This window comes from Natrix helvetica (genome assembly GCF_964273705.1).
Source record: "Natrix helvetica genome assembly, chromosome: 12".
NCBI lineage: Eukaryota > Metazoa > Chordata > Lepidosauria > Squamata > Natricidae > Natrix > Natrix helvetica.
This window is the reverse complement of record NC_138556.1, coordinates 11,213,024-11,237,868: the sequence shown is the minus strand read 5'-3', so window position 1 is coordinate 11,237,868 and position 24,845 is coordinate 11,213,024. Positions and strand designations below refer to the sequence as shown.

At 42.3% G+C, this 24,845-nt stretch overlaps 1 protein-coding gene across 3 annotated transcripts in view; it reads right to left on the bottom strand.

Moving 5' to 3' along the window:
- The window catches only part of FANCI (FA complementation group I), a 30,014-nt gene extending 6,161 nt beyond the window's left edge, over window positions 1-23,853 (bottom strand). The window contains exons 1-30 of one of the 3 annotated variants that reach the window (XM_081964424.1): window positions 23,649-23,853; window positions 22,563-22,769; window positions 21,618-21,690; window positions 20,544-20,674; window positions 19,324-19,480; window positions 19,188-19,245; window positions 18,423-18,464; window positions 17,111-17,234; window positions 16,901-16,986; window positions 16,658-16,790; window positions 15,848-15,940; window positions 15,300-15,436; window positions 14,917-15,097; window positions 13,466-13,553; window positions 12,299-12,429; window positions 11,362-11,432; window positions 10,512-10,626; window positions 9,961-10,083; window positions 9,402-9,470; window positions 7,689-7,790; window positions 7,244-7,432; window positions 5,801-5,922; window positions 5,555-5,719; window positions 4,875-5,054; window positions 3,855-4,021; window positions 3,644-3,723; window positions 2,996-3,112; window positions 2,456-2,507; window positions 830-957; window positions 42-110 (exon numbers count right to left, since the gene is read on the bottom strand). In XM_081964424.1, the coding sequence (XP_081820550.1) occupies window positions 42-110; window positions 830-957; window positions 2,456-2,507; window positions 2,996-3,112; window positions 3,644-3,723; window positions 3,855-4,021; window positions 4,875-5,054; window positions 5,555-5,719; window positions 5,801-5,922; window positions 7,244-7,432; window positions 7,689-7,790; window positions 9,402-9,470; window positions 9,961-10,083; window positions 10,512-10,626; window positions 11,362-11,432; window positions 12,299-12,429; window positions 13,466-13,553; window positions 14,917-15,097; window positions 15,300-15,436; window positions 15,848-15,940; window positions 16,658-16,790; window positions 16,901-16,986; window positions 17,111-17,234; window positions 18,423-18,464; window positions 19,188-19,245; window positions 19,324-19,480; window positions 20,544-20,674; window positions 21,618-21,690; window positions 22,563-22,646 (3,267 nt within the window). In that variant the 5' untranslated portion in view covers window positions 22,647-22,769; window positions 23,649-23,853. The remainder of the gene's footprint in view (window positions 1-41; window positions 111-829; window positions 958-2,455; window positions 2,508-2,995; window positions 3,113-3,643; window positions 3,724-3,854; window positions 4,022-4,874; window positions 5,055-5,554; window positions 5,720-5,800; window positions 5,923-7,243; window positions 7,433-7,688; window positions 7,791-9,401; window positions 9,471-9,960; window positions 10,084-10,511; window positions 10,627-11,361; window positions 11,433-12,298; window positions 12,430-13,465; window positions 13,554-14,916; window positions 15,098-15,299; window positions 15,437-15,847; window positions 15,941-16,657; window positions 16,791-16,900; window positions 16,987-17,110; window positions 17,235-18,422; window positions 18,465-19,187; window positions 19,246-19,323; window positions 19,481-20,543; window positions 20,675-21,617; window positions 21,691-22,562; window positions 22,770-23,648) is intronic. The other 2 variants (XM_081964423.1, XM_081964425.1) reach the window with 2 other exon arrangements.
- Window positions 23,854-24,845: the final 992 nt, after the last annotated feature.

The following is a 24,845-nucleotide window of genomic DNA, read 5'->3' as shown; positions in this document are numbered from 1 at the left end:
ATGTTTCAGTCATTACATTCTTGGATCCCAACATAACTTACACAAGCTGTTGGAGCTGCAGTCTTTGAGTTCACAATGGCAAAGTGAGACTGATGTTCCATCTCAACATCCTGTGAATATTAACAGAATTAGAGGAGTTCATTCCGCTGTTGGATTTCTATTCAACTATCTTATCTTTGTTACAACCCTATAAAAGATAGAATTAAAGTGACTGGCCCAAGATTTCTTTCTCGGTTTTGTGAGTTGCTGAGAATCTCCCTTGATACGAGCAAAACTCTTTAATTTCTTATTTAGGTGGCGCAGTGGTTAGAGTGCAGTACTGCAGGCTACTTTAGCTGACTGCTAGCTGCATTTCAGCAGTTCAAATCTCACCAGGCTCAATGTTGACTCAGTCTTCCATCCTTCCAAGGTGGGTAAAATGGGGGTCCAGTTTGTTGGGGGCAATAGGCTGACTATTGTAAACTGCTTAGAGAGGGCTGTAAAAGCACTATAAAGCAGTATGTAAGTCTAAGTGCTATTGCTATTTATTAATTAAAATTTTCCCTATGAAGTAACTCTACTGGGAGGATTTGCCACTTCAAGAATCCCATTAAAAGTTAAATAAACTGATTGGGTTTATAATGGGTTGTTTTGATCATGGCTGGTTGATATATTATAACCATGACAACTGGCACAATATGTTGAGCTACAAACTAGGTTCATACTTCAAATGCCCCGTATCAAGTCACGTTACAACTTAGCTTGAAAGGGAAAATGTTGGATTATCTTTGCCCTGGCAAATGCATCATCTCAAATTCAATCTTTAAAGTCCACCTGGGCTCTTCCTCACCTGGTCTATGTCTCCCAGCTCAGCATGGATGTCTTGGGCAAGATCACGCAGTATGGTGACAGGGCTCTTAACAAGCGCATGAAGTGTGAAAAGCAGAGAGAGTAAACCTTTGCAACAAGGAGCATCTTCTGCAGAGAACGAGAAAAAGCTCTAATCGACAAATTTTGAAAGCTTTTGACTGTGGCTGATTTCAACCTCGCTCATCTTTAGAGGCATAAACCAATCACTCTCCTGTACACGGTTAGACTGTTCTGATTTTAGTGGCTCGCATTTTTTTTTTTTTTTGCTATAAAATCCCGCGAGTATATTCAAATGAGCCATGGTGGCGCAGTGGTTAGAATGCGGTACTGCAGGCCTCTTCTGTTGACTGCCAAGATGGCAGTTCAAATCTCACCAGGCTCAAAGTTGACTCAGCCTCCCATCCTTCCGATGTCGGTAAAATGAGGACCCAGATTGTTGGGGGTGGGGGGGAAGGGGGCAAGATGCTGACTCTGTAAACTACTTAGAGAAGGCTGTAAAAGGACTGTGAAGTGGTATATAAGTCTAAGTGCTCTTCCTTCCTTCCTGCACAGTGGTTACAATGCAAACTAACTCTGCTCACATTGCCAGGAGTCTGATTCCTGACTGGCTCAAGGTTGACTCAGCCTTTTATCCTTCGGAGGTGGGTAAAATGAAGACCCAGATTGTGGGGGGACATAGGCTGACATTGCAAACTGCTTAGAGAGGGCTGTAAAGCACTGTAAAGTGGTATGTAAGTTGCTAAAGAAGACATGACTGGTTAGTTCATTGGGGAACCAGACATACACTATATTGCCAAAAGTATTCGCTCACCTGCCTTTACTCGCATATGAACTTACTGTAAGTGACATCCCATTCCTAATCCATAGGGTTCAATATGACGTCGGTCCTCTCTTTGCAGCTATAACAGCTTCAGCTCTTCTGGGAAGGCTGTCCACAAGGTTCAGGAGTGTGTTTATGGGAATTTGTTACCATTCTTCCAGAAGCGCATTTGTGAGGTCACACACTGATATTGGACGGGTTTACGTGGCCTACCACTTCGTGGCTGAGTTGCTGTCGTTCCCAAACACTTCCACATTCTTATAATACAGCTGACAGTTGACTGTGGAATATTTAGGAGTGAGGAAATTTCACGACTGGGTTTGTTGCACAGGTGGCATCCTATCACAGTTCCACGCTGGACTTCACTGAGCTCCTGAGAGGGACCCATTCTTTCACCAATGTTTGTACGAAGTCTGCATGCCTAGGTACTTGATTTTATACACCTTTGGCTATGGAAGTGATTGGAACACCTGGTTCTGGTTATTTGGATGGGTGAGCGAATACTTTTGGCAATATAGTGTACCTCTTCCTCATTTTTCATCGTCATAATGAATTATAGTATCACTAATCGGGATTATCCATAGTTGAAAGTTCCAATTTAGTTCCCACTAGCAAAAGTTTTTGAGGTGGACACAATGAACACAACTGGCTTTAAAAATGGGGATAAAAAGATACTGGCTCACTCACTTAAATCAGGAGCTCAGCCAATGTCCGATCAGCTCTGGTTACACGGAGGTACTGAGCAGCCCAAATTCTCACTGAAGCAATTAAGCAATTAACACTTACCCAAGCTAGTTTCCTTGCAAAGCTTCACTGTCCATGATAACAGCTGCACGAACTATGTAGAGAAATTGATTTCTCATTAGTTGATTACTCCTCAGCCACTTAAGTTCAATTTTTCAATGAACAAAGCTTTCAGAGCAGCCACTTAAAATTAATAAAGAGTAACAGGCCATTAAAATAGAGTCCTGAAAAAGGCAGCGATGTTGGCAAGGGTAATATGACCACATCAACATTTAATGCAGCAACAGCAACAGAAACAAGTTATTATAGAAGTCTTTGGAAACTGGAGGGGGGGGAGAGAGAGAGAGACAGAGAAAGACAGACAGACACAGACAAGTGCAGACTGAAGTCAAGAACCAACTTAAGAACAAAAACTTTATAATAAATCAATTGTACTTCTATAATACTCAACAATTCCTTGCCAATCTGGAAAGCATAGTAAGGAGGTTAATGTATCAGGTATGTTCACTACCTTGAGTTATTAGTAAAAAATAATAAGGGGGGTATACAAAAAAAAAACCAAACAAATAAATAAATGCATACCTGGGATGAGGAAGGATCCAACAATTTCGAGAGCATCACAAGGATGTTGATCAACAGAAGAGCTTCCTTGCTGCTAAAATCTTCTTCTGTATTGCTGATCAGGTTTGTTAATGATCTCTGAAAAAGGCAAAAAGGAAAAGATGAAACTCACAACAAACAAATATAATCACCCAAAGCAGATTGCTTTGAGGACCAAGCATCCCATTTCTACTATAGGGCACTTGGAAGATTTTTTTAGGGAAAATTACCTTGGGAATAATTACAGAATCTTTTCTCAAGACTGCTCCAAAATTGGAGCTCTGATTGATGGTCAAACCTCTGATGCTCCAATTTCTTGAAGCTACTTAGCGGCCATCATCACATACGTTAAAGTTAAAGGTAAAGGTTCCCCTCACACATATGTGCTAGTCGTTCCCGACTCTAGGGGGCAGTGCTCATCGCCGTTTCAAAGCTGAAGAGCCAGCGCTGTCCGAAGATGTCTCCGTGGTCATGTGGCCAGCATGACTAAACGCTGAAGGTGCATGGAACGCTGTTACCTTCCCACCAAAGGTGGTTCCTATTTTTCTGCTTGCATTTTTTACGTGCTTTCGAGCTGCTAGGTTGGCAGAAGCTGGGACAAGTAACGGGAGCTCACATGCTTTAGCTCACCTGAAACTGCCGAATCTGGAAGGCAGCTTTCTCAGTGACATCCACCTCTGCTGCTTCTTCGTCGTCCTCATTTGCGATATCTATGGAAGGGGAATGAAAAAATGGTAGTCAAGCCGAAGTGAAAATCCAGAAAAGAAATTCATTAAATCGGTGTGAAAAGGATGTCGGGAGATCGAATTTGGGTTAGTGAACGAAGCAGAATCAAAACTACCCAAAGCCTGGAGGAACTGTGAGATTTTGGTTGGATAAAGTTGTGGCACTGTGTTAAAAATCCTCAGCAGGCCTTCCAAGCATAGCAAGGAGATGCTTTTGCCTTTATCCTTCTTCCCAAATTCTTCTGCAGATGTTGGGATTGAGGTGTATCTCCAGAGGAGGACTCTACAGGAAAAGGGGGATAGTCAAGAATTAGATCACGTAGACCAAACAAACAAGTCCATGCATCTTTAATACTGCATTAAACTCTTCTTGTGGTGCCTTTCAGAAACTTTAATAGTAAGAAGATCTAATAAAAGCAAAGTTTTTGCAAGAAGAGAAGTGCATGGAATATTTATTGAGATGTGGAACACAAATTTAGCTACAGTGCATTTCCTTTATTATTATAACCTGATATTTCTTGGCTTATGATATTTTACTCCATTTCTGCACTCTGCACACTGTATCCCGAAAGAAAACAGCTTAAGTAGGTACCCTGTTTCCCCCAAAATAAGACCTCCACGGATAATAAGCCCAATCAGGCTTTTGAGCGCATGCGTTGAAATAAGCCCTAAAACATTTAAACGCATGCGCAGCGGGTCCCCGCCATTTCCTGGTGGGAAGGGGGGAACATTCCCCACGCCCTCCACATGCACCTGTCATCCACACAGAATGGCCACGCGCCCCTTCTCTTAGTGGTGGTCGCAAAAAGAGCAGCAGGCCCAGGGATGCTAGGGCTGGCAAGAATGTGCCAGAAACAGAGACAGAACTTCTGGCCCTCTCTGGGATCAGCTGATCTGCGAGTCGAGGTTAAGGGGCCTCCTGCACCTCAAAAATAATAAGACCTCCCTGAAAATAAGGCCAAGCGCTTATTTCGGGGGTCAAAAGAAAATAAGATCCTGTGTTATTTTTCAGGGAAACACAGTAAGAATGTATACAGGTTCTACTAGATATTATTTCTGCATCTCTTATAGAACCAAAACAAAAAAAATGGTATTAAAATACTGAAACTTCTTGACCACTTAGGATTTCAACTCACCGAGTGATTTTGCAAAGGTACTGGAACATCTTCCCTGGGTTCTCTCCTTCTGGCCCATCTGTCTGCCCCGTCTCATCCAACTGCTGTACTTTCTGCAATGCTACGGTGACAGCATAACGCATGAACTCCGTGCTGGAGCGGAGAACAGCCAGGCTCTCCTCGTGGCTTTGGGCACAATCCCTAAAGGTTGGGAAGAAAATTCTGGACTGAGTTGGTAAAACAGAGAGGGGGGGGGGGGATGAAAATATACAAATCATCATCGTCTTTTAATGACGCCCATAATCCCTTGCAGAATGGAATCTGGGCAACTGAATGGAGCTAGCAGAGTGTTTACTGGCCAGATGCCTTTCCCTGTCGCCAATGTGGAGTTTTGTTCAGCAGATATATTCTCATTGTGCCCAGAGAGAGAAATCTCTGCCTCCACCTAGGATCAAACTCACAGCTTCCTGATTGTGTGTGAGCTCCATCTCTAGGCCGCCGCACCACTCCTCAAGAAAATATACAAATGCCATGTCGAAATCCATGGGTGTCAACTGATTTTTATTACTGGCTTTTATAGCTCATTTCTGTACTTCTGGTGCCATTTCCAGTCCACCTCATTTCTGTCGGCTGCTTTTGAGTCTTCAAAACATGCAGGGAAGGATCAGTACTTTAAATTAATATTATTATTATTTTTTTACCTGAAGAGACTTGTAAGTAAAGTACACACAAAGCCCATCGATAGGAAACTTCGGGCAATTTTGTTTGGGGACGAGAGTTTGTTCTTTCCTGCTTTCTCTTTCAGGATTTCGCAAAGATTCGCGTAGCACTTGAACAGGCTCAACGCATCTTCAAACTTGTTCTTGCTGCAAACAAACACACGACCAAAGGTAAACGTACAAACTCAAAAGCTCGGAAGCTTTCGAAGAAAGAATTCAATTCCTTACTTGTAGTTGCCTGTAGTAAAGTTGTATTCAATCAAGACCTCACAGATCCCCATCACTAAAATGGCATAGATGTTGTTCTTCAAGCCCACTCCGGTTGATGGAGAGAAGTCGGCCGATTTATCCTAACATTCAAAAGCAAGCAAATTAGAAAGGCCCCTTCTAATATTTGTAAATTGCTGAATAGTAATAACACTTATATACCGCTTAGAAGTGCTTTATATAGCAATAGCACTTAGACTTATATGCTGCTTCAGAGTGCTTTACATAGCAATAGCACTTAGACTTATATACTGCTTCATAATGCTTTATATAATAGCACTTACTTATATACCACTGCATAGTGCTTTACATAGCAGTAGCACTTAGACTTATATACTGCTTCATAATGCTTTATATAGCAATAGCACTTAGCACTTAGATTTATATGCTGCTTCATAGTGCTTTATATAGCAATAGCACTTAGACTTATATACTGCTTCATAATGCTTTACAGAGCAATAGCACTTAGACTTATATACCACTGCATAGTGCTTTACATAGCAGTAGCACTTAGACTTATATACCGCTTAGTAATGCTTTATATAGCAATAGCACTTAGGCTTATATACCACTGCATAGTGCTTTACATAGCAGTAGCACTTAGACTTATATACTGCTTCATAATGCTTTATATAGCAATAGCACTTAGCACTTAGATTTATATGCTGGTTCATAGTGCTTTATATAGCAATAGCACTTAGCACTTAGATTTATATGCTGCTTCATAGTGCTTTATATAGCAATAGCACTTAGCACTTAGATTTATATGCTGCTTCATAGTGCTTTATATAGCAATAGCACTTAGACTTCTATACCGCTTCATAGTGCTTTGCATAGCAATAGCACTTAGACTTATATACCGCTTCATAATGCTTTATATAGCAATAGCATTTAGATATATACAGCTTCACAGTGTTTTTACAGCCCTCTCTAAGCGGTTTAGAGTCAGCATAAGGGAGACCCCAATAATCTGGGTCCTCATTTTACCCCCTTCGGAAGGATAGAAGGCTGAGTCAACCAAGAGCTGGTCAGAATCAAACTGCTGGCAGCCGGCAGTCAGCAGAAGTAGCCTATGACTGTAACTTTGTTGCTTGTATCCTTACGATTTATACTGATCTTTTCCTAGTATGATTTGATTGCTTATTTGTATACCCTATGACCATCATTAAATGTTGTACCTTATGATTCTTGATGAATGTATCTTTTCTTTTTATGTACACTGAGAGCCTATGCACCAAAGACAAATTCCTTGTGTGTCCAATCACACTCAGCCAATGAAGAATTCTATTCTATTCTATTCTATTCTATTCTATTCTATTCTATTCTATTCTTCTACATATTGCAAAGAGCTGTTTGGAGTAGAGTGGCATAGAAATGTCACAAATAAACAAATAACTCAATTACCAGCTCAAAATCTTCCAGTTCGCTCTTGATCATTCGTCTTGTGATGGATTCCAACATCTTATCCAATTCTTGCTGAAAGCTTCTATCCTCCTCCTCTTCCTCATCATCATCATCTTCAGCTTGCTGGTGCACAGTTAAAACGTTGGTATACCAGGCCAAACAATGTTGAATACAGCACAAAAGATGAGCCTGAAAGAATCACGGCATTAAACTAGGAATGAAAAATGTCCTTTTCTCATTTCGAGCCAGCCAAACCTTAAATATTTTTTTTTTTCAAAAGTGGCATTTCATTTGCCTTCAATGAATAAAATATGCCAATATGTATAGTACATAGGCCAATATTCTCTTCTTGATTCAGAATGCAATCTCTGACACACATTTTTTAAAAGCGTTTCAAAAAACAACTGCCATCTGAATGCTCCCACTTTTTTTCTTTCTTTCTCACCAAAGGTTCCTGCAGGAAGATTTGATCTCTTTGAGCCAGGATGCATTTTTCTAACTTTAACGGGGGCAGAAGGTCTGGTTCAGCTTCATAATATTGTTTTATCTGTTGCAACAAACAAAACAGATTCATTTGCCAAATGATAAATAGTCATCTCTAATTTACAGGTTATAATCAGCGAGGAGGAGAAAGCTCCCCCATTCAAAAGAGATTTTTAAAAAAATATTTAAATGAAACCATTTGCTGAATGAAGGAGGGAGAAAATGACACTACAGAGCACTGTGCACCAGAACAACTAGACACAAGAATAGTTTTTTTTCGCCGAACGCCATCACTCTGCTAAACAAATAATTCCCTCAACACTGTCAAACTATTTACTAAGTCTACATTACTATTAATCTTCTCATCGTTCCTATCACCCATCTCCTCCCACCAATGACTGTATGACTGTAACTTTGTGTTTGTCTCCTTATGATTTATATTGTTTCCTAGTATGATTTGATTGCTTATTTGTACCCTATGACTGTCATTAAGTACCTTATGATTTTTGACGAATGTATCTTTTCTTTTATGTACCCTGAGAGCCTATGCACCAAAGACAAATTCCTTGTATGTCCAATCACACTTGGCCAATAAAGAATTCTATTCTATTCTATTCTATTCTATTCTATTCTATTCTGTTCTGTTCTATTCTATTCTTCTGTCAAAATCACCACTTCCTTCCACGAATAAATAGACTTTTATTTCCTTCAATGGATTCCAAGGTAGATAAATCTCCTTCGCTACTTGCCTATGAATGATAATGCATTTCAGAACACAACCGCTCACTTGAGTGCCCCAAATTTGCTCTTCCAAAAGGCAATTGGACTTTCTTGGGTTTTTTTCTCTTTGAAAACATTTTGCTTCTCATGGAAGAAACTTCTATAGTTTCTAAAAAACTGAAGAAGCTTCTTGGATGAGAACCAAAACGTTTTCAAAGAAAATAACAAAGTCCAGCTGCCTTTTATGGGGGGAAAAAGCACATTTGGAGTAACATGATTATGGATGACTGAGAATCTCCACAAATATTCACTTGAGTAGCTATAAATATGCTGACTCTGTAAAATGCTTAGGTAAAGGTAAAGGTTCCCTTCGCACATATGTGCTAGTCGTTCCCGACTCTAGGGGATGGTGCTCATCTCCGTTTCAAAGCCAAAGAGCCAGCGCTGTCCGAAGACGTCTCCGTGGTCATGTGGCCAGCATGATTAAACACCGAAGGCGCACAGAACGCTGTTATCTTCCCACCAAAGGTGGTCCCTATTTTTCTACTTGAATTTTGCATGCTTTTGAACAGCTAGGTTGGCAGAAGCTGGGACAACTAACAGGAGCTCACTCCGTTACGTGGCGCTAGGGATTCGAACCGCCAAACTGCCGACCTTTCTGATCGACAAGCTCAACCGTTGAGTCACAAGTGCTTTTGCTATAAATGTTCATAATATTACTCTCGTGAAGAATATGTGACTTAGATCCATATTTCTTTCTCCTCCCCATCTACATGGCAAATCCTTTTTCTTCATTCCTGTTCTGAGGCGCAAACAGGTGGCCATTTTGCCTCATCGAATCAAAAGCAGAAACATAATCCAAACCAAGGGTAGGCAAGACTCAAAAGAGTGACCCCCCAAACTCTGGTCAGCATTTCCCTTAAATCTAGCTTCTAATCTTTAGTCATTCCTGTACCTGGGAGAGAAGCATGTCCAGAATGGAATGGCTCAATTGAGAATTTCTGCGCAGGACATCATATAAACCCTGGAAAGACAAATGAAAAGTTTTGTTTCTTTGTTTTTAAAGTGAGCTTGAAACTAATCAAAAAAGAATGGGAGAAGCAGAAATTCTAGCACCACCCAACAATCCCCAAAGAAGAGAAGGGTCAAACTATTCTCTAAGGAACTTGAAGGCAAGACAAGAAGCAATGGATGGAAACTCACCAAGGAGGGAAGCAACCTAGAACTAAGGAGAAATTTCTTAACGGTGGGAGTGATTAACCCATGGAACTGCTCGCCACCAGAGAATGTGGGTGCTCTAAGAGTGGAGGTTTTTAGGAAGAGATTGGACAAACGTTTTGTCTGAAATGGTATAGGACTTCCTACTTGACCCAGGGGTTGGACTAGAAGGCCTCCAAGGTCCCTTCCAACTCTGTTATTCTGTAGTCTGCAAGTCGTTAAGTTTACTTGAGACACAGCTAGAAATGTGGGAATGTTAGGGAACTCAGTTGAATGCCAAAGGGAGCCCTTCTTACCTCGTAGAGGGTGAGTCTGACATCAGCCTGCTGGCTTAGGCATCGTCTCAGGCTGCCTAGGATCTCTAAGCAGAAGGCCTCATTGGCTGCCGCGTTATAGCGGGCATGGACATCTACCTGGACCTGGAAGGAAGGAGCAGTCATGGAGTTCCTCGACTTACAACTGCAAATGAGCCCAACGTTTCTGTTGTTAGAACATGTGCTAAGTGGTGAACTTTGCCTCCTTTTACATCCTTTCTTGCCACGGTGAATCACTGCAATTGTTAAATTAGTCAAACTGTTGTTGCGTAAATCTGGCTTCCCCATTGAATTTATTCTCAGAGGGTCACAAAAGGGGCCACTGCAACCGTCATATATACCATATTTTTCTAAGACGCACCTTTGGAATACTGGGTAGTTTTAATCCATGGGTTAGTTAACTGTAATTAGCTGTTTCTATCATTCCTCAAACACGTCCCTTCCAGTATATGCATTTGTGATGCAGATCGAAACAAACACCAGAATCTGCGAGTGAAACATGCTGGGACCAGTACCATATATTTTTTTTTCACCTGACTGGCTCCAATTGCTTGGCTGCATTGGGAAGAGGTCAAACTCCCCAGGACCTTAAAATTTTTCAAGAGCAGCAAAAACCCAGCAACTGCCGACTTGCGGGCATCTAGTTGTCTGCAATCAAGAGAGAAGACGAATTTAAGGCAGTGTTTCTCCACCCCAGGATGAAAATTTATTAGAAGGATGGGCTACTTTCACCACCAAAACCCGGTAGATAATTTAAAAAAGAAAAAGAAACATGAATATTTGTTAACTTTCCATCAGCTTTGGAAGCCATGTTAACACCGGAAGCTTCCACGCTGCCACATTCTTGTGCTTGGGCAATTAGGAGGGAGGATTTAGTAGAGGGAATGTAGGTTAGGCATAACAGCATTCTTCTTTTCGGTCAAGGTCATTGCATTCCTGCACTTGGAGGAGGAGTGGTTGAAGTGATGTTTCAAGTTGGGAAGGATTGGGATTGGATCATGTGATGGACTGATGGGTGCAGGGGATTGGTTTGGACTTTTGACTTGCTGAGGGAAAAGTCCAGAAATCTCAGGTTTGGGTTTTCCCAGATGTGCCTGTATACCTATGCTAATCATTGAGTGCTTTGAGAAAATGCCTGTCTCAGAGTTTTTCTTTCTGGGAGTTAGGTCTTTCCGGAACGCAGTCACTTTCCTGGTCACATGGATTTAAGGCTCTCTGTCTGGAAATCATCAATCATTTTTTTTGGAAAAAATTATTTAACTCTTCAAGCAAACATTTTAGAGATAAAAGCAATCAAACAGCTCTACTGAATTTAGCACATATGTGTGCAGGGGGAAATCAACAAACACGGAAGACATTTTTTTGAAAACAAAGACAACTTACCCAGAGAACATAGATTTGCGAAGAACAAGGATCAGCGAGTCCCTCAAGGACATGCTTATTTTGAGCAAAGGCTGGGAGAAAACCAAAATTATAGTGTCTTAAAACTATCGCAATACAAAAAAAACCCCAGTTTCCACTTTGGGCCTTTTCTCTACGGGTGGGAGAAGGGAAAAAAACCTGAGTGATTAAAGATTCATTTTTGGTCCAAGTATGCTTTTATGTTTCTAATTTTTTTATCTATAAAAAGGGCTGTATGTATGTATGTATGTTCCAGCATAATTCTGGAGCACCGCGAGCAATTTCAACCAAACATGGTACACAGATGACTTACCCTCTGGAAACAAATAATGGGGGGTAAGACACTCCTGATGTGTGTATCTGTGTGTTCCAGCATAACTCTGGAACGCCTGGCCCGTTAAGGAGAGCGAGTGTGGCGTCCTAGAGCAGCAATCGTTTGTGATGTCTTGGGAGGGAGAAGAGAGAGCCTGGGCCGTTAAGCAGAGCAAGTGCAATGTCCTAGAGCGGCAATTGTTTGTGATGTCATGGAAGGGAGAAAGGAGAGCCTGGGCCGTTAAGCAGAGCAAGTGCAGCATCCTAGAGCGGCAATTGTTTGTGATGTCAGTTCCTTCGCATCTTCCTCTGAAAGGCCAGCTGTGACGTTCGCTCCAGCGGACCAATGGGGAAGCACCTGATGGATTTGGGGCAATGTGCCAGGATTGTAGACAGGGCGGGAAAGAGGAGCGCATGGGAGGGGGAAGGGAGAGGGCAGGGATGATGGGCATGGGAGCAGAGGGAAGAAAGGCCCCTCTCAATAGCTCCCTGTCAGACAAACGCTTTGACATCTATAAATATCCAGGCAAAACTGAGTTATCAGCTAGTAGTATTTTAAAAAGTATCTCGGTTTTTGAGCAACCACATATTTATAATATTACATTACCTGCACAGCCTTGAGAAACCCTTGAACTGTGTCAAGAGGAAGGAATGACAAATGCTCAAAAGCTTCTGTAACACTAGAGGAAGAATTCTGGAGGACCAGAGGAGCAGATAGAATTATGCTGGACAATAAGTCTGCAAAGAGAAGAGGAGAGAACATTCAAAGCTGTGGCATCTGCTAGGGAAAAGGACAGGATGCTCTGAATAAGCACATCTTTTTAAGCAGGGAGTTGGACTAGAAGACCTTCAGGGCCCCTTCCAACTCTGTTTTTCTATTCTACTCTATTTCAAAAAGGAAGGCAGATACATGTTTATTTGCAGTGCTGTCTAATACCCATGTAAATTAACTCACGTAGGGTGGCTGCAGTATTATTATTTATCCTTTTTATTATCTTCTTTACGTCTTCCTATTATGGGTATTATTCTCTTTGTTGCTTTGCATATATACCAAGTACTGGAGACAAATTCCTTGCGTGTTTTGGCCAAATAAAGTATTCCATTCAATTCAAGTTCATAGATTGAAGGAAAACGTTTTATTCACTACTTTTCCTCAACCCTCAAACTGGTGAGGCAGTCAACTTGTTTTGCTACATTAAAGGGTTAACAGGCCCTTTTAATATGTCCTATTAAGATCAGAAAACATGGGTACATAGCCTATTTGGCCTTGCTGAAAATCAGCTAATAATAATAATTTTGAAATGAGTAACTTCTCGAGTTCATATATGATGCAGAGGAATTCTTTACATCATCATGGCTTGCTGGGTAAGCCATTATGGTTTCATGCAGTATAGAACTACTCTTTCCAAACTATCATCTGCTTTTTGAAGTCAGGAGCCTGGGGAAATTCTTGGCTGATGAATTTTTCTTGAGATAGTATACTAGAGGCCTAGAGGGGGAGCTCTCGCCTCGCATTCAGGAGGCTGTGAGTTCGATCCTAGGTAGAGGCAGATATTTCTCTCTCTGGGCACAGTGACAATACATCTGCTGGGAAAAAAAAACTCTGCACTGGTGACAGGAAGGGCATCCAGCCATTAAAGCACTCTGCTAGTTCCATTCAGTTGCCCAGACTCCGCCCCACAAGGGATTATGGGGTCGTTAAAAGAGGATGCTGATAGTGTACTGGAAGCTTGCAGTCGATTTTGTGAGCTTGAATTCCATGTGGCAAAGTTACCTATGAAGTGGGTGATGGGAACGCCTGCATTTGTGATCACTCTGTTCAGGATTTGCTCTAGAATTTCACTTCTGATCGGTTCATGCACCTGGAAGATACGGTATTTTAAAAATGCAAGGTTTCTCCCTCTAGTTTCAAGAGAAAATACTATAGGCCTTTGAAGCTATGCTACATTGGTTGATTGCTTTACCAGGCAGCCCCCAAAGATGTTTACTCCCCAATTCACTGATCAGCACAGAAAATGCATCTATAGGCGCTTTGACGCATTTGTGAAAAAGAGAACTTCTCTGTGGTGGTAGTGGGTGGTGCCTTCAGTTCTGGATTTCCTTGTGATATATTAGGTAGATTACCTTCCTCCTGTTTTAATTATTTAAATAATATTTATGAATGAAAGCTGGCTTTGTCAGAGTTTGTGGCAGAAAATCAAATCCAGAAAGCACACGCAGATAACTGATTCAGCAGGACTCATTAACTTCTCTATATACATAAAAGCACATGAATAAATGTACAATGCCAACAGCAGATTCTTCCAGAGAGAAGAGATTGGTTTCCAGTTTCAATTCAGAGAGCAGACTAGATTACCATATTTTTCAGAGCATAAGACGCTCCGAAGTACAAGACGCACCTAGCTTTTGGGGAGGAAAACAAGGGGAAAATATCTGCTTCTGCCTCCCAGCAATTTGCCTCCTTGCAACAAACAGCAAACAGTACAGACAATATACACTGTTTGTAGTGTTACATTTCAGAGTATCCTTGTACAGATTCTGTTAAAATTGATGTGGCTTCCTGGAAGTATATGTTATTCTCTGCTATTTAAAAGAAGATACAATAGCACTGGGCCTCTTCAGATCAAGCATTTATTTTAAAAAGCTTCTTCATTGTGTGAAGCTGTCTAGAACAATAATAAAACAGTCTTTAAAAAATAAGTCTGATAATTTGAACATTCTATAGGCATTTATAGTTATTGACCTACCTCCTTGCAACAAACAGCCTGATTAGCACGAGAAAAAAAATCTGCTTCTGCCTCCCAGCAATTTGCCTCCTGGAGCTAACAGCAAGTTTCACTTTCAATTTCGGTGGGCCTCCCGATCATCAGCTGTTTCAGGCTGCAGGGATTGCTATAGCCTATTGCAGCCTCTGCAAGCCCCATTTCCCCATTTGCTGCAAGGAGGTAAATTGCTGGGAGGAACAGGCCAAAAGGTGGGGCTACATTCAGTGTATAAGACGCACCCAATTTTTAGGGGGAAGAAAGAAAAAGTTAAGAAAAAAAGTACATTTATTTTAATTTGAGAAGGAAAAGGTTAACAAAACAGCTTGAGTTTTGCCTTTAAAGATAGTCTAGAAATATTTCTAAATATCATAAGAATTTGAAGAAATCTTATATCAACAGAAGAAATAAAACCTTCTTAATATTATATCTACAGCATCCTACAATTCCATTTTTAGATTACCTTGAAAGTTTCCAAGAGGATATCAGCTCCCAATTTACAGACTTGCTGGGCTGGGGTTTTGGGCAGAATATGGTTACTTTCCGTGGCTTTACCTCCAAAAGGTCTTTTTGGCCCATAAGAGTCCATCAGGATAAATCCAAGTTCTACTAGACCCTGAGTCACATGATCCCAGCCAAACACGCTGGGTGGGACATCAGAAAGAGAGAGAGAGAGAGAGAACGCAGCACAATAAAGGGATTCTACATCTGTACTTTAAAAAAAATTCTTAATAGTAAATTTGTTGGTTACAAAGCTTCACAGTTTACGTGGGGAATTAACAGGAGGAAAAGGTAAAGTTCCTTGCATTAATTGCTCTCAACTGACAGGCTGTTACAGTAACTCACCTGTTCACTACAACTTCCAAAAACATGTCAGATATATCATACTGTAGAGGAGCTAAATCCTGTAGAAACCTGGAGCCCTGAAGAAACTGTTTGTCCTTGAAAGTTTTCATAAGTGATGTTTTCAGAAAGTCAAATATCTAAAATGCCACGAGAATGAGCAATTAGGACTTCCCTCAATCAGTGTCTTGAAGAAAACAATTCAGCAAATTCAATACAGAATAAGCACAGCAATAGCACTTAGACTTATATACCGCTTCACAGTGCTTTTACAGCCCTCTCTAAGAGGCTTACAGAGTCAGCCTATCGCCCCCCAACAACCTGGGTCCACCTTTTACCCTCCTCGGAAGGATGGAAGACTGAGTCAACCTTGAGCCTGGTGAGATTCGAACTGCCAAATTGCAGGCAGCCGGCTGTCACCAGAAGTAGCTTGCAGGACTGCATTCTAACCGCTGCCACTAAGGCTCGAAACTAAACCCGACAGAATGACCAAGTTTTCCGTAGTTGACTAAGTGAGCGACACTCAACATTTAGAAAGAAGAAAGACATACCTGTTCTTTAAATCGGTGTATTCTGGCCATTGAAAGCAGAATGGTCACACTGAAGGGGCAAAGGGCTTTCCCAGGATCTCCTTGCTGCTCTGCCTAGGAGGCATCAAAACAATGCAAAGCAATTTAAGAGGACTTCCTATTTACAAAGAAATAATGCAATATTGCTCACCCGAGATCAACTCAGTCTCTGTTGTGGCCCGCTGTCGGCCAGTAGACCTGGCCGCAGAGTCAGAAAGTGTGGAGGTTGGGGAGGAACATGGGTCAGTCCTTGGAGCTGAGGAAAGCTCAGACGAGGGCTCTGCATCGGAGGCAGAGAGGGAAGTTAGACAGCAGTGAAGCGGAGGAACAACTGGAGCCTGTTCCCAGTATGCGCATGCGCAGAGCTGCCAGAAGACAAGAGCAACTAAGAAAGCAGGGTTGACTTAGGAGGAAGGCCACACTTAGAGGCGATTGGCGCCTCCCATAGGAAACAAAAGAGGAGCGAACTGGGAGGGGTCTTTTGCAGGAAACAATTCGTTCTTTCGGTCGTTTCAAAAGTGGAAAGTTCTGTTTGTGACTATAAGAGACTGTGCCAAGTTTTGCCAAGCCCTGTGTTTGGAAACTAGTTATTTGGTAGCTCTCCAGGCAAGCTAAGGTTCGTGTCGATAAATATTCTTCTGAAAGACTGTTTGCTAAGCCTTGCGGACTGTGGATGAAAGGAATTCACAGTCGTGTAAATAAAAAGGGGTTTTGCCGGGACCAAGACTCTGCTTCTTGCTTTCTATGGAAGCCTGGGTCAGAACAGTCTCCTGAACTCTGCATCTAATATACCTTTAAGTATTTTATTAGCTCCTTTCCTAGATCATGGTCCAGGTTTATCACTAGTACAACGTGCAGAATGATGGTGCCTTCCACGTGGCGGAGTTGTTCTAAGGGCACTGTAGCTTCTTCAAGTTCCAGGGATCTGGAAGATTGAATTTTGGTTGTAATAAGAAGCAAAGGCAATGTGTCTGCTTCAACAAAGGGCAATGGACATCACAGCTTCAAATCAAGAACATGAGAAAAACAACTTACTCTGAATCTCTCTGCTCTTCCTTTTGCTTCTTATCCATCTGGTTGAAAAAGTTGACAATCCCTTCCAAAACGTTTCTCTTGCTACCCTGAGAAGTTACGAGATAACTGTGTTACATGGCCCATATTGCCAAGTCTCTGGGTAAATGGGATGATTCCTCTGAAACTATGATATTAGAAAATTTGGGAAGGCAATTTCCCCGACAACATTACCTTTGAAGAAAGTAGCAACAGCTGATACACCAAAGGTGGGATTTCCTGGAGATCTAACTTAGAGAACATTCTTAAGATCTTTTCTACCACAAATTGCAGTTCTTCTTTACTCAATGGAACATCCCTGCATAGTGAAACAAAAGACAGATAGGTGTCTTTTCAGAAAAGAAGTACCACATTTACATCAAAAGAAGCAAAATAACACATACATTTATGTATATATTACTAACTGATAGCCCGGCATAGCCCGAGTATGTAACCCAATCCTGTATTAGAAGGAGCCCCCTTGTGGAGTGCCATGGCAACTCCACTGTGCTGTACAGTAGAATCCATTCTAAGGCACAACAGGCTGTATCTTAACAGAACCTGAACCCAAAATGCACACTATCACCGTCAAAAGTATTGTGACTTGACACATTATAATTCAGTCCTTTTCATTTCAGCGGCCCAGGCATTCCAGAGTTATGCTGGAACACACAGACACACGAGGGGCGTTAGGGGTGCCTTACCCCCACAGTATTCGTTTCCATAGATAAGTTATCTGTGTACCAAGTTTGGTTGAAATTGCTCGAGGCATAATGAAGACTAGGTTAATTTATTTTATCAGTTTTGTGAGACTGCCCAACTCTATAACAATTCTCTGTGGCACACATTACACATCATAATTTTGTTTGATTTTTGGCTCACTACATTTTATAAATTGAGGTATTCTGGATTGCAAACCATGACTTAAACAATGGACCGTTGTGATTTAGTCATAAACTCAAGTTAAAACAAAGCTATCAGTTAACACAGTACACGGATCCAGACAATGAAAGATAATATCAACATGTCAACTTATAGCTAGCTCAGGATTTGAAATCAGATGTTTGGATCCTATCTTGGTATTCTAAACTAATCCAGGTCAGGTGTGTCTAATATTCTTTCCCCACAACCACTTTTTTCATTTAAAGAAAGCAGGCAAAGTTACTAGTCTAGACAAGCTGCTCTCGGAATATGACTGAATTTGGACCATAAATAAATTCTGAGCTTTGAACACTTTAAATAATCTTTCTAAGCTCTTTTCAGTTTCATCAGCTAATTCAGGAAAGGATATAAAAGCATTCCTTAGCACCTGGATCTTTCCAAAACGATACAAGCATGAATGCTTTCCTTTGGAACCTTTCCCCCTTAAGGAACACAAGGGAAGCCTAAAACACTTTTTGAAGTCCAAGCATAGACTGTTATTGAAGACCTCTGTGCACCCTGATCCCTAAATCAGAGGCAGACAACAACAACAACAACAACAAAAAGGAAATGAGTAGGAGCTTACCTGAACATGGAAGTTAGATGGATCACATACTGAGGGCTCCACCTGTCCAAAAAAATAACAAACAAAACCCCTCCCACTTTGAATCTAAATATGATAACAAATATGATGTGGCCAGAGAAACTGCATTTGTTTGATAAACTAAACCTACAGAGAGATTGATGACTGCTAATTAAATAATCCACAAAGCTTATACCAATACAAATTACCAGCAATCCATCCAGAATGCAACTGCCTTTTTTCTTAAATAATGCCTTCATTTATAAAGTGGTACTTGAAAGTTCTATTCTGAGGCTTACTCAAAGGATTACAAGCCAAATGCAATCATGAACATTTCCAGTTATTACCAACGTAAACATTCTATTAGCTTTGCTCATTATCTATGGGAAGAAATATGATGACGCTTCATAAAATATTGGCGAAGAAAGAGGGAGCAGGAGGGAGAGGGAGAAAGAGAGGGAGGGAGAGAGAGGAAGGGAGGGAGGGAGAGGGAGGGAGAGAGGGAGAAAGAGAGAGGGAGGGAAGGGAGAGAGGCAGGGAGAGAGATGAGGGGAGGGAGAGGGAGAGAGAGGGGAGAGGGAGAGGAGAGAGGGAGCGAGAGAGGGAAAGAGGAGAGAGAGAGAGAGAGAGAGGGAGAGAGATGTTCCATGTAGTTATGGATAGTTTCATATTTGCCTATGCAAATTATGCCGATAAAAACTTTACATCAAATTGACCACCAGAAAAGATGCCACCAAATGGCATCTGGTCTGGCAAGCACAAATTTACCTGCTGGAACAGAGGGTATTAATCAGCTGTTTCTTATATTCTTCCCCCGTCAGCTCACCTGAAAGGGGGAATAGGTTAGATGTTGCCAGTTAGCAAAAGACATCAAGGAGGGAAAGCTGAAGAGGGAAGAGCTTACCTGTCCCATATTCAAGAGTCTCCTTAGACGTAGCCAGCACAGTAAGAATCGTAGGAAAGAGTTCCAAAGACTTGCCACTCAATAGGCTGCCTCCTTTAATTGCTTCAATGAACAACATAGCCAAGTCAGCCAAAGTGAGTCCCGGCAGCTTATGAGCCTGATGTATTAAAATATATATTATTATTTTAAAAAATCTGATTATGTATTAAGAGGTTTCAGACCAAACAGAGCTCTGAATTACATTATAACAACTATAAAAGTGTCAAGGAAGTACCTCCTCTACTCACAACCTGAAATATCATCCCCCAAAGTAAGAAGAATTGTTATATACATTTTTGTATATCATGTCAGCTATTAAGAAGCTGAGGGTGCATCCCAGCCTAACTAGCACAAACGTAGACACTATAAGGAATCATGATTTAAAAAAAATGCAAAGTTATGCATGCCACACCATCCTAATTGCAGCCCTTCCCATCTTCAATACCATTCAATTATGTGGGCTTCCATTTTTGGAAATTTCCTCTGCCAACATGAAGATCGGCAAGGATTCTAGGATGTAGCCCAGGCATCTGGACACTGCCAGCTTAGAGAAAGTTGCTTTTTTTAAAAAAACTGTGAGAGATGTCATAAAAACACAAGAAAGAAAAAGCAATCCTGGACAGTAAGAAATTATTCAGTTGCAGATATCTATATAAACATACACTGGACTGCAAAGGAAATGATTAGCATGTTGCTAACATATTGACCATGTCAGGTTTCCAACCGATGCCTTAATTAAATCATGAGCCTCGAGCCAAAAGAAATCCAGTTATTTAGTAGGAGCTTCATGCCAAGCACTTTCCAAGTGAAGCCAACTCTGACTCCATGTCATTTACGTTCCAGCTCTGACCCTGTTTCCCCCCCTCCCCTCAAGGTGTGTCATCAGTCACATTCTCCAAGGAAGCAATTTTGGGGGTTGTAGAGATCACTCCCCTCCGGCCACTGTGGGTAACCACGGAGATGGCCTTGAGAGAGATATGGCTGGAATGTGCTTTTGTTTTGACTGACATGCTCCCTCACCGCAGAGTTCGTTTTCCCACCCCCCTTGCCTATGGCAATTTGAGAGCAGGTCAGGGATGCTTTGCGAGCTGACATTCCAACTCAAAACAATATATATATATATTTATCTTCCCCACTGTCACTCATGGAAAAATCCTGAGAATTTTTTTTTAATCTTTTACCTCTAACATAAGCAGTCTTATTATCTCAGATGCAATTTCCACTTGCAGGTCACCTGACTCCACTAACTCGATGCAGTGTTTGTAAATACTTAGTCTTCTGGAAACACCCTTCTGTTGAGAGCAAGGGGAACCTAAACAAAAACAAAAACAGCATCACACAATAGCAACAAACCATGATTAATTTTGAACTGCTTAAACAGCGGGAAGTGGGATTTTGCAATCTGAAAGCTTGCATATTCCTTTATCAACAAATAGGGGCAATTTCTTTCCCCATCACTTTGTTGATTTAAAAAGATTCAACTGTTCATACGCCATTACTTGATGCTAGCCTGCTCTAATAGCAGAACAGGATAATATCTGGGTTATAAGCCACTACTTGATGCTAGCCCAGGGGTCAGCAACCTTAAACACTCAAACAGATATTTGAAACCATTTCCCACAGAAAACACCGGGAGCCACAAAACATGGGTGGCCGTGGCCAACTCGGTTTCATTCACTCCCACTCTCACATGACCCACCCACCCACCCCCAGCCAGGCCTACCCAGCCAGTCATTAGGCCAGAGAACCAGTTAAACTTTTTGCAGCACCTCTCTCTCTCTCTCTCTCTCCCCAGCCCACAAGATCTGCCCCCGCCATCCTCTCCCAACTGCTGGCGGCAACAGCATCCTCTCCCAACTGCTGGCGGCAACAGCAAATGTACCATGACGAACGTGGAATCCTGTTGCCACCCAAAGACACGCACAGGGACAATTGTTCTTCCATCCATCTGCCACGACAGGGAGCCGCAGCAGAGGAATGAAAGAGCCACATACGGTCCTGGAGCTGCAGGTTGCTGACATCCTTACTAGCCTATTATAATGGTAGAACAGGCTAATATGTGGGTTTCCTATCTTTTAATAATATTTTAAAAGGCAGGGAACCCAGATATTAAAATGAAAAGCAGAGAAGCAGGTCATCCCCAGTGCAGTCAGGAAACTATTATTTGTATATACTTGCTCAGAATACTAGCTTCGTCTGGACAAGTAGCCATAACATTGGGCCAAAGGATCAATCCACTAGTCCTTTGTAAGTACCTTTGAACATTCCTCTCAGAACAGCACCAATCCCCTTCTTCCTCAACGCATGTTTTGTAATGAGGTCATTCAACTGCAGCAAAGAGACCAGAATTGTAAAACGTGTCATTCTTCTGAACTTTTACATCCATCATTACCCCCAGTGTTAATTTGAATAAAAACATGCCCATTTATTGTCTTCTTAATGTAGTCTACAAATGATCCCACGAGTAATCTTTGCAAGAGTGTGAAGATGTTGGGGGAAAAAAAAGAATGAATGAATAACTGAGATCTAAACAATCAGGCAACACAGTAGCAAAGTCCATCGATAGCTTATTTCGTAAATGGCAATCTAGCCCAGTTGGCAAGAGACATTTCAAATCGTGCAAAATATTTACGTTCATGTCTAATGGTTTCTTGTCCGTGGTTTCATAGTCGATGAAAACATCAATTTTAATTTCAGGGTGACAAATTTCGATCATGTTTTTGATGAAAACTCTTATCTTTTAGCAACCCTGAAAATAATTTTTAAAAAAGTTTTGCAAATATCCTCAACGTCTGCCAAATAATTTTCATTTTTTTCCGAGAGTTTTCAGACCAAGCTTTAAGGAACTCTGCTTTAAAGAGAGTTTAGAAACTGTAGCTCAGTACTACCTAGAACAGAGGTCTTCAAACTTGGCAACTTTAAGACTTGTGGACTTCCAACTCCCAGAATTCTCCAGCCAGCTGGCTGGAGAATTCTGGGAGTTGAAGTCCACAAGTCTTAAAGTTGCCAAGTTTTGGGATTCCTGACCTAGAATGCCACTTGCCCAGTGTGTGAATCAACATGAAAAAGCTACTGAGGATAGAACAAACCTGCTAAACAAAAAAAAAGCAATTTCAAGGCAAAAGCCATGCATGAATAATGGGGCTACTTTTTTTGGAGGGTGGGGGAGGCTGAATTTGAGATAAGCAATTGGGGCTGACCTCTTTTTCGTTCAGGCTCTGCAGGCACGACTGGAGGCCCTCTGAGTTTCCCTCTGCTGCCAGAAGCAGGATTTTCTGGTCCATTTTGGCAGGGCGAGCCCAATGGAAGCTTTAGGGTCACTTACCAAATCTTCAAGGATAAGGGAGATTTGCTAAAACACAAAAACAGGTTCCTCCATTTGTTTTGCCTCCTCGGTCAAGGAAATGCTGTCATTTTAATGCATGCCAATTAGTGTACATTCAAAGTGACCATAACATTATTCTAATCTATTCCATATCTGGGGAAGCCCATAATTGCCCCCCGTGACCCCCTTCCTATTTCCCCCAAATGACCCCCCGTTGCCTCACCCCTATTGGCTGGTGCCCACATAAGCTCTTGTCACCCAATAAGCCCTCTCCATTGCCTGAGCCTCCTTTGGGACCCCTCTCCCCACAATGGGTTCATCGACTCCCCTTTCCCCTGAGTCCTCCTCCCAACTGACCCCCCCCCAAATCCCTCTCCCCTCTGCTGCCTCCTCCTGCAGGACCCTGCCCCAATTGGGGGTCTGCCCCCCCCAAGTCCCCCTTCCAACTAACATCCCCAAAAGCCCACTCCACTCCACTGCCTCCCCTGCCCCAATTGGGGGTCTGACCCTCCCCACGTCCCCCTCCCAACTGACCCCACCCCAAATCCCCCCTCCACTCCATTGCTTCCCCCTGCAGGACCCTGCCCCAATTGGGGGTTTGACTCCCCCCAAGTCCCCCTCCAAATCCCTCATCCACTCCACTCCTTCCCCCTGCAGGACCCTGTCCCAATTGGGGTTCTGACACTCCCAATCTATTTCCCCCAAATGACCCCCCCCCGTTGCCTCCCCCCTATTGGCTGGTGCCCACGTGAACTCTCATCTAAGCTCTATAAACTCCCCTCGTTGCCTGAGCCTCCTAGGAGACCCCTCTCGCCCCAATGCGCTTCCCCTCCCAATGGGTTCCTCGACTGACACCCCCCCCCAGCCCTTCCTTCCACCCCCCAAATCCCCCTCCCCCTCCCCTTTCCCCCCTTGCAGGACCCTGCCCCAATCGGGAGGCGTTGGGAAGTCTCTCCCCCACCTTTTCTCTTCCTCCGCCCGCCCTATCGAGGCACCCCCGCCTTCCTCGCCAGCCTTTCCGAGGGTCGAATCTCCCGCCAGGAACTACCCAACAAACCCCGCCCCCTAAAGCGGGAGGAGGGAGGAGGGAGGGACTTTAGTTTCCCTAGGCAACCAATCCCCGCTTCGCCTTACGTCACGAATGACGTATCCCCCCGAAGGCGTTCCCGAAAAGAAAAGACCCGGATGGAGCCGCGGCGCGCTTTTGCACAAGTCCGATAGTTTCGGAGGTTGCGGGTTCGAGTCCGTCCCGTTACTAACTACTCAAGAAGTTGCCCCGTTAAAGGTCGGGGCGAGATTTATTTTTTGGGTCCAGCAGGGTTTTTTTTTAACAGTCCCTCGCCTGAGACCTTAACTGTTTGAGTGAAAGTTGCATTCCTTGCAGATCTACAATTGCATTCATCTCTCTCTCTAGAGTCTAGCGGCTAGAAGACTAGAAGACCTCAGTAAAATGAGGACCCAGATTGTTGGGGGCAAAATGCCGACTCTGTAAACATCTTAGAGAGTCTGTAAGCGGTATATACTGTGTCTGAATACTATTGCTATTGCTACAAGAAAGCTTACTTTTATTCAAAAAATGGGATTACTGTAATCCCTGTGGCCTTTCTGCAAACACACAGCTTGTTTTTCAAGCTTTCTATGAAACCTTGAGCTCTTGGAATGAGCCAATGGAGGAGAACTGTAATCCCCAATGATTAGTACAACTTGGCCTTATTCCTTAAGGATGTCATTTTTCTATTGACTTGAGTTGCTGTTGTTATTTTATCATTTATATGCCTTTAGCAAAACAGATGAGATGGTATTTCTAAAGACGAAGATAAAGACTCCGTTGCCTTTTAGGATTTTTTTTTCCAGCTTTCTAATCTAGCAGCTCTGGGACTTCATTATGTTCCACCCAAGCATGACCCTGCTTAATATTTTTGGCCAGCCAAAATTACTGTTGGCGTGGACTTTCTAGCGTCTCCTACTTCTCCCACCATTAGATGTTCCCATGAACAGATTGCATTGTTCTACTTGACGTGCTGCCTTTAGAACATTATGTGCTAAACTGTTTGCTGCTTGGAGATCTGCTGCCTTAGTGGCTCACATACCATCAGGTGGAGGCTGCAAGGCTGATCCTGCTTAGGTAACATTATTTTTTTTATAAAAGTTTTTTTTT